An 8,887-nucleotide genomic window follows, 5' to 3' on the forward strand; every position below is an offset into this window, starting at 1 on the left:
CCTATTTCTCAGGCTTGTTGTGAGGATCAAATGCGACAATATTTGTAAAACACTTAGCACAGCGCTGGGCTTGAAGTGGGGTACTTCATAATAAATGCTTTTCCTTCCCCCTCTCATTGAGGCTAGAAAGATAATTTGGGCCCGACTTGTGTAGGGTTTTAAAAGCTACAAAGAAGAATTTGTATTTTATCCTAGATGCAACTGGGAGCTACTAGAGTTGATTGACTGGGGAAGTCACATGGTCAGATCGCTTTAGGGAAAATGACTTTGGCAGTAAGATGTATTGGAGTAGGGAGAAGCTTACAGTAGAGAGACCAGTTAGGAGGCTGTGACAAGAATCTAGAGAAGAGGTGGTGAGGTCCCGAGCTAAAATGGCAACTGAGAGACAGAAGGTCAGATGTAAGAAAGGCTTGGCAGGATCCCTTCAAACCTGACGTACACCTGTGCAAGGTACCACTGTCTTCCTGATGGCTAAGACTTGCAGTCTCAGAGTCATCTTTGGCCCTTCCTCTCCACCAATCCAAGGTCTGACTTGGAATCTTGACTCCGACACTTGACCCCTGCCTCAGTTTCCTTAGCAGGAAAATGGAGATAGTAATAGCACCTACTTCACAGGATTGTTGTACAGTTCAAATGAGAGACTGTGGGAAAGTGCCTTGTAAACCTCAAATGGGAGCTGTGACCTGCCGAGTCTGCTTCCAACATCTTTTTCATTGGTCCCTTCTTTCTCTCCACTCACACAGCCATTGCCTTAGTTCAGGCCCTCACAGCCTCACACCTGCACCCTAGAAATGGCTTCTGATTGCTCTTTGATCCTCCCTGTAGCTGCTAAATTAATATTCCTAAGATTTGAGTTTTTCCTTGTTCCCTTCTCCCTGTTCAGATATCTTCACTCACTCCCTATTGCCTTTATGATAAAGAACAGAGTCTTCAGGCTGGCATTTAAAGCCTCTCCCCACCCAGCTTCTGCCTGCCTTGCCAGTCTTCCTTCCTGTCACTCCTTTTCTTCTCTGTTCCCTGAGCTCAACATGCTGTCTCCCTCCTTTGCTTGTGTGCACAAGCTGATCATTACCTGCCTGAAATGTGCCTCCTTCTCACCTGCCTCTTAGAACCTCTGTCTTATTTCAAGACTCAGGTTCCGCCTACATGAAGCCATTACTGATCTCTCCAATTGCTAATGCTCTCCCCTCCTCCGAGTCTGCCTTAATAAGAACTTGTATTTCCATAGCACCTAAGGTACATTTTACCAAGAACTCCTTTTAGGTGGCTCAGTGGAAAGAGCACCAGGCCCAGAGTCAGGAAGACCTGAGCTCAAATCTGGCCCGAGGCACCTAAGTACCTGTGTGATCTTAGGCAGGTCGCTTTGGCCCCGACTTCCTTGGTTTCCTCGTCTGTAAAAGTGGGACAATGATAGCACTCAGCTCCCAGGAATTGTAGGGGGACCAAGTGAGATGATATGAGTAAAGGGCTTAGCCTGGCCCCTGGCGTACAGCAGGTACTTAATAAATCCTGTTTCCTTCCTTTTTCTCAAGCAACCACTGGGAGGTAGGAGCTATTATTATCCCAGTTTTATAGATGAGTAACTGAGTCAGTCAGATGCCAAGTGGATAATACAGATGGTTAAGTATCTGGGGTCAAATTTGAACTCAGAGGGGCAGCTGGGTGGTGCAGTGGATAGAGCACCAGCCCTGGATTCAGGAGGACCTGAGTTCAAATCCGGCTGCAGATACTTGACACTTACTAGCTGTGTGACCCTGGACAAGTCACTTAACCCTCATTGTCCCACCCCCCACCCCCCCAAAAATAATTTAACTCAGGGCTTCCCGACTCTTATATATTTGAAGGCAAGCTCCTTGTAGACAGGGGCAGGGGATTTTTGGCCTTGTATGCCCAGCCTCATTGTTGCTCCATCACATTAGGGAGGGGACCCTGGGTTCTGGAAGACTGTTCAAGGTCTGGTAGGTTTTATCATGTTGAAAAGGCACTAGCAACAGGTGTGTTTCTGCTTGCTAAGAGCTGGGCAGGCCACCCTCAGGATGAGGAAGTCTTGCCATGGCAGCCTGTGAAGCTACAAAAAATGTAGCATGGCCCTCAGTCCTGTGCAGCTCCCCTCCTGCCTTAGGGTACAGAAAAACCAGTCCTTGTCCAGCACCACTGGGTAGATGGACCCCTGGAGGAACAGAATCTTTCAGGTCTTGACCTTGTCACAGTAAAGAAAAGCACAGCATGTGCACAGACAGTGCAGGATCCATACAAATGAATTTCCTGAGGAGAAGCAGTGACAACTAGGGGGATTCGGAGGCCTTTGGAGAGGAGGTGGCACGTGAGCAGCTTTGAGTTAGCTAAGGGATTCCAAGAGGTGGAGGTGAGGGAAGGTAGTCCAGGCATGAGTTAGCCTGGGTGTTTGCTCAGAGATAGGAAGAAGATGGTCCTTGGGTTGGGCTGTGGAGTATGGGGGAATAATGTGAAAGCAGTTTGGAAAGTTAGCTTGCAGCCAAGCTCACACTTTATCCTACAGGGAGTAGGGGGCTATGGAAGCTTCTTGAGTGACATGAGCAGACCTATGCTTTAGGGATATCCATTTAGCAGCTGCTTGGATGATATATTGCAGAGCAGAGTGACCGGAACCAGAGAAATTAATTAGGAGGCTATCATATTAATGCAAGAAGGAGGCTACAAAGGCCTTAAACTAGGGTAGTGCTGGTGGTAAGGTTTTGTGAGAAGGCTGTTATGAAAAGAATTGATGTTTTTGCCCCAATGTGTATTTCAGAAAATGAAAAGGTAGAGAAATTCTATAAATCCCTCTAAATTATACCAACATTTATTTTGATACTTGGTGACTTTCATTCAAAGGTGGGTGTAAATGAGGATGGCAAAAATATATTAGAATATATAAAATTGAGGAAAAAGGAAGAGAGAGGACAAAGTGTTATAGACTGCACAGAAGCCTTACAGTCCAGTCATACACTGGGAATACTTTCTGTGAGAAAAGAAGGGAAAGGCACTGGATATGTTGAGCATGAAATATAAAAAAAGAAATTGATTATATTTTAATATACAGGAATTGATTTGTTACCATTGTAGGCATCATTCCTAAACCAGCTATCTTTATGGTTGGACCACTGACTTATTAGTGCAAGGATCAATATTAATTCAAAACTAGAAGAATAAGAATGAGGGAAAGATAAAGGCACGTAGTAAGCACCCTATCCTGACCAATTTAAGCAATTTACTGATGATGAAAAGAAGGAAATGTTCATAGAAAAGTATGTTCACACTGATAACAGTTTCATCAAAAAGTGCCTAAAAGAGCCTAAATACCACCTGTCAGCAAATATTTGCCAAGTACAGAGAGAGACAGCAGCCCAGATCTACACTGGTTTGAAATATAAATTCATTTGTAAAATGTTATAGAGTAAGATAATGGAAGAATATAAGTAGCATTGATTTCTGAGGTTAAAAAAAGTGGAGAGAGACTGTCAAGAGACTCAACGTCATCCCAAGAGCATAGATAAAAGATGGAAAAGATCTGTAGGGACTTTTTTTGGGTAAACTTTCCAAAATCAAGGCTAATTGAGCCACCATTATTGGATTCCATTGTCACAGTACTCGTGCAAATGAAAATGGCACTAAAAAGGACAAGGGAGGGCAGCTAGGGGGCGCAGTGGATAAAGCTCAGGCCTTGGACTCCGGAGGATCAGAGTTCAAATGCGGCCTCAGACACTTGACACTTAACTAGCTGTGTGACCCTGGGCAAGTCACTTAACCCTCACTGCCCTGCAAAAAAAAAGGGAGGGGGGCAAGGATGAGAAAAGCAAGTGGACTAGACCAAATCCATACAGAGGGGGTTTATGCTGGAGGTGAGCCAAGTTAGAGGGCGTTTGGGGGTTGATTCTCAAGATACACAGTGAAGGGAAAGATAAAAAGCATATTAGCTACTGAAAGGGGTACGTGGGGTGTTCAAGGAGGACTCGCACCTCTAGTGTGAGGGCTGCCGAGCCCTTTTCGGGGTGCTCATCCACCTTTGATTTCCACCTGATTGATTCACGTGTGGCTCCAAGAAGCTGTAGCATACCAGTGGCCACACCCTGGTAGCCCGCCCCCACACATGGGCGAAACCAAGTGGAGGGCAACCACTTGTCCTCAGATCAGTCACTGAGTTAGGCGGCTGCCTACCCCAGCATGTGAGGACTTCCTCTGGCGGAGGCCATCGACAGTCATCTTAACTTTTGTCTGGCCACTGGACTTCAGTGACTCTGGAAGAGTGAAGAGGATGGCTTTGTGCAGGACTGCCTCCCTTACATCTAATTCATGCACGAGTCAAGACATCGCCTCATGATGTCATTGATCCTCTTCAGAAATGAAGGACGAGGGGGCAGCTAGGTGGCGCAGTGGATAAAGCACCAGCCCTTGATTCAGGAGGACCTGAGTTCAAATCTGGCCTCAGGCACTTGACACTTACTAGCTGTGTGACCCTGGGCAAGTCACTTAACCTGCATTGCCTCACCAAAAAAAAGGACAAACAACTAAAAAAGTTTAAACCATTAATAACTATCAACATACATGCCCAGTTTTTATGAAAATGTACCCAGTGCTACAAGGCATCCTTCTGAGGGAGACTTTCAGTCATAATCTTCCACAGTAGAGCACATCTTTAGCATCACATAATTGACTGGAAAATGTAGAGTACAAGATTCTACTTCACTTACTGTTTGTTCCCATTAAAACATCTTTTTACTTGGTAGAACAAAATTCCACCTTAAATGCTTTCTTCTAGTGCCCCCGTTTGTATGTCAGAATTAGACATGCTGCCTTTGAAAGGTATAACAGAGAAAACCTTGTTCAAGGATCCCCTTGCAGAGCTCAAACCAAAGAGGCAGCCGTCAGACTTGTCCCCAGATCAGACCACTTTGGGAGCACTGAAACCTTGTAGATCTCCAACCTCAGCTGTCCTTTGGATTTTAGAATAACACAACATTCAGCACCTCCGAGAAAGCAGCAGCAGGATCAGCCCAGACATTCCCCTGCAGAAGTACACAGAGCCAGAAGACTGAGCCAACAAAAACTCCCACCATAAAAAGATTATGGTGACAAGTACGCTTGAGACACGGACCTAGAAGAAAACCACTCCCAACCATCTACAGGCACAGCCTCTGAGAAAAACACAGCTTGGGCACAAATTAAACTAGAATTCATGAAAGAGATGAAGCAAGAGTTGATTGTTTTTAATGTAATAAATTCCCAAGCATGCCTCAGGAAAAGACCAGAACTGCAGAGGAACTTTGAAGTGCAGACACATAAGTTGAGAGAAACCCAAAGGGTAAAGGGGAGCAAACAATCTTGAAAGGCTAAACAAGGATAAACTGTTGACATTTTCATGTGGGGAGATGATAGACATGTTCCCTCTGGACCCTTTTTCATCACCAGGGCTCCTAGAGGAATCCAGTTAGAGGGCCTGAGTGCTTCTCTTAAGAGAAGACGGGAAATGGAGAAGAAGATGTTACACGGGGATGGGGGGGGGGGTAGGGAAAATTATGTCAGTACAAACAAGGAGGAAGTGGTCAGGGGTGAGCCACATTTCATCTCACAGTCATCTGAACTGGTCAGAGGAGGGGCATGTACACACACAGTTGGGTGTAGAAAATACATTTCGCTAAATAGAGAAGTGGAAGGGGAATAAGGGAAGGGTAGATGACTAAGCAAAACAAATCAAAGATTTACAAAAATATTTATAGCAGCTCTGAATTGGAAACTGAGGAGGTGCCCAGCTATTGGGGAACCAAGGCTATTGCAGTAGTGTAGGCAAAAGGCGATGAGGCCCCATACTACTAGGGTGGTGGCTTTGTGAGTGGAGAGGAGATACATATGAGACACGTTACGAGGTAGAAACAAGATTTGAACACAGATTGGATCTATGAGGTGAGTTCAGGTGAGGACTCAGGGGTTATATTGAGTTTTGAGTTTAGTGACTGGGAAGATGACAGTATTCTCAACAATAAAAAGCTGGGAAGTGGGGGACAGCTAGGTGGTGCAGTGGATAAAGCATTGGCCCTGGATTCAGGAGCACTTGAATTCAAATCTGGCCTCAGACACTTGACACTAGTTGTGTGACCCTGGGCAAGTCACTTAACTCTCATTGCCCTGCACCGCCGCTCCTCCCCCCCCCCAAAAAAAAAAAAAAAGCTGGGAAGAGAGGAAAGTTTGAAGGGAAAGAGAATATAATGAATGGGCTCTATTTGGGATGTGTTGAGTTCAGATGCCTATGAAACCTCCATTTTGATGTTTCAAAATCAGTTGGTGACCGAGTACTGGAGCTCAGGGAAGGTTAGGGCTGGTTCTGTAGATTTGGAAGTCGTCTAGGTAAAGACAGGTGATCATTGAACCGATGACAGCTGAAGAGGTCACCGAGTTAATGCAGAGGACAGAGTGTCGGTGCACACGTGCTTATAAGGATGAAGATACAGAGAAATGGGGGCGGGGATCTGGGGGAGAGCAGTAGCAAGAAAACTTAGAATGGAGAGGGTGTCCGTCGTAGGTACTTGTTCAAGTCATGAATGAATGAAGTAATCTCTGGATCTCCCAGTCTTGGAATGTGATCACTAGGGAGTGTTGATTTTAATAAAATTTAAAACCAAGATACTTTGCTTTGTCTGAAATTTGTGATAATGGGATTTTACCTGGAGATTAATTGGTTTTGGCAACTAATTTCTATCAGCCTGGGAGTGAAAATCTTGTCAAAAGACAGATACTTCAGAAATGAAGCTGATTTTGAACGTGTGAATTGTGTTTAGATGATGTGATCCTACCAGTATCTCAGGCTGCATGTTTGCTTTTACAGAATGAGCAGGCATTTGAGGAAGTCTTCCAGAATGCCAACTTTCGTTCCTACACATTCAAGATTAGAGTCAAACTTGAGACTTACAACGTAAGTACACTCACCTGGGAAGTTACTTTGTTTATCAAAACTAGTCTGGGCTTATTTTCTCTGCATTTGGGCAGACCAAAAATTATGGGGCGAGGGGGAGGTCACAGGTTTCCTAGAATTTTAGGTCTGTCAAAGACCTTGTCCACCTGCTGGGTGACCTTGGACAAGTCAGTCCATACCCGTGGGCCTGTCTCCTCATCTGTACAATCAAGATGTTGAACTGGGTGTGCTCTAAAGTGCCTTCCAGGGAAGGTTTGCAGCTCTTTGGAATCTAGCAAGAGGATCGTCTGCCCATTTATTGGAGTGGCTTATAGAGTTGAGAGGGGAAAGGGGTATGGGGATAGGGTCAGTGTCAATGGGGAGTTTTCCCTTAGGCCCAATGTAACCCAAGGTCAGTCCTCAGTGGAATGGTTGCTGAGGAGTAGAGGGGTGGGGGTGGGTGGGACCCCTCACACCTGCTCTTCTCTTTCTCAGGATGAGTCTCGCATCAAGGCCTCCGTAGTAGATGTGAAGCCTGTGGACTACAGAGAATATGGCAAGAGGCTCATCATGAACATCAGGAAGAACGCTGCTGCTCGGCAAATGTGAGAAGAGCGTTGCCAATGGGGTGGAAGTTTGAAAGTGCCCAGAATGACGCAAGAGCTGACGTGAAGTTGATCTTTCCCCACCCCCCGTGTGACAATTAAGCTTTAGCTGCACGGGGCACAGCTGCCCTTTATGGTGGACTAAGCCATTTCCTTTGTCGTGTGAGCCCGGGAACCCCTTGGTAGGTAAAGAGGCGTGTGTTCAGATATTGCGACCCTTAAACCATGTCAGACCTCAGGGGCCAGTCTCAGACGGTGGTGTACCAGTTGTCACTGCCATTAGCTCCAGGCGGTTGTTGATTTGATTAAGATGTCATTATCTTTAGGCTGGAGTCCTGTTCAAAGTAATTAGCCCTAAATCTGCAGACAGCAAAATAAACGGTGGACCCAAGGTTTCATGTCTCCAGTTGGTGACACCTCTGGAACTTTTGGGGAGAAGGAATTGGAAAAGCAGTGGCTACAGAATAGTCTGAGAGAGCCCTGAGTGTTCTCATAAGTGTTTCCTCCTAGAATTCAAAGGCTTTCTCCTTCTAGAGGTGCCACGTCTTTGTTAATGCCTGGAATGGCAAGACGGCAGAATTATTAATCAAAGACGTATCTCTCATATCTGAAGAATATCCTTCCTTCAGGCTTTAATAGACTGAGTCAGATGGGTCTGATATTAATCAAAATTGTCTCTTCTGAGGAAGGCTGATAAGCATTGACTCACTGTCCCCTAGGGAAATCTAGGCGACTACAAAGCATTGCTTGAGTTTTCACTTCAATTAACATCACGTTTTGAATTGATGATTGTACACGTTTCCTACCTGTATATATTTCTTGCATTTGTATGTTTCACTTCTTCAATTTTGGTTGAAGCTGTGTTTAAATAAGGAGAGAATTCTAAAGAAAAGGGGGGGACCCTCTGTTTCTATTGCTTTGTTTCAATAAATAGTATATTTAGTTCTCTGTGAATCCTACTTTCTTTGAACTCAAAGGGTTCTACTTACTGGAAAGCAATTAATTAGCCTTCATAATAAATGTTCACTTGGGGGAGATGTTAACTTATTACGAACTCTAAGATTAGACTGAGGCATAGAGATCTCTATTCCTGATGTTTGCAGCCCTGAAATGCATCTTTAAAAGAAAAAAAAAATGTTTTGTGCCCAAGAATGCTGATGATCTGGCACTTTGGGGATTTTATTGACGTTTACACAGCAGTCTAAAACCAACCAGGCTTTGAAATTTGTACAGACAGTGAGCTAGTATAGAAAACAGTAATTATGCTACTGGGCTTTTCAGTCAGCAGAGCATGCTTGCTCTGTGTGCTCCTAATCACATTAATTATGCGTCCGTTGGCTGCAGCTCACAGCTTGGCATTTGCTGCACATCTCTCTTG

At 44.9% G+C, this 8,887-nt stretch overlaps 1 protein-coding gene across 1 annotated transcript in view; it reads left to right on the top strand.

The window, feature by feature from the left end:
• RPA1 (replication protein A1) overlaps nt 1-8,480 on the top strand; it is a 62,842-nt gene extending 54,362 nt beyond the window's left edge. The window contains exons 16-17 of the mRNA XM_043963250.1: nt 6,839-6,925; nt 7,400-8,480. Of these exons, the coding sequence (XP_043819185.1) occupies nt 6,839-6,925; nt 7,400-7,513 (201 nt within the window). The 3' untranslated portion in view covers nt 7,514-8,480. The remainder of the gene's footprint in view (nt 1-6,838; nt 6,926-7,399) is intronic.
• The last annotated feature ends 407 nt before the right edge of the window (nt 8,481-8,887 follow it).

The sequence above is a fragment of the Dromiciops gliroides genome, chromosome 4, assembly GCF_019393635.1.
Source record: "Dromiciops gliroides isolate mDroGli1 chromosome 4, mDroGli1.pri, whole genome shotgun sequence".
NCBI lineage: Eukaryota > Metazoa > Chordata > Mammalia > Microbiotheria > Microbiotheriidae > Dromiciops > Dromiciops gliroides.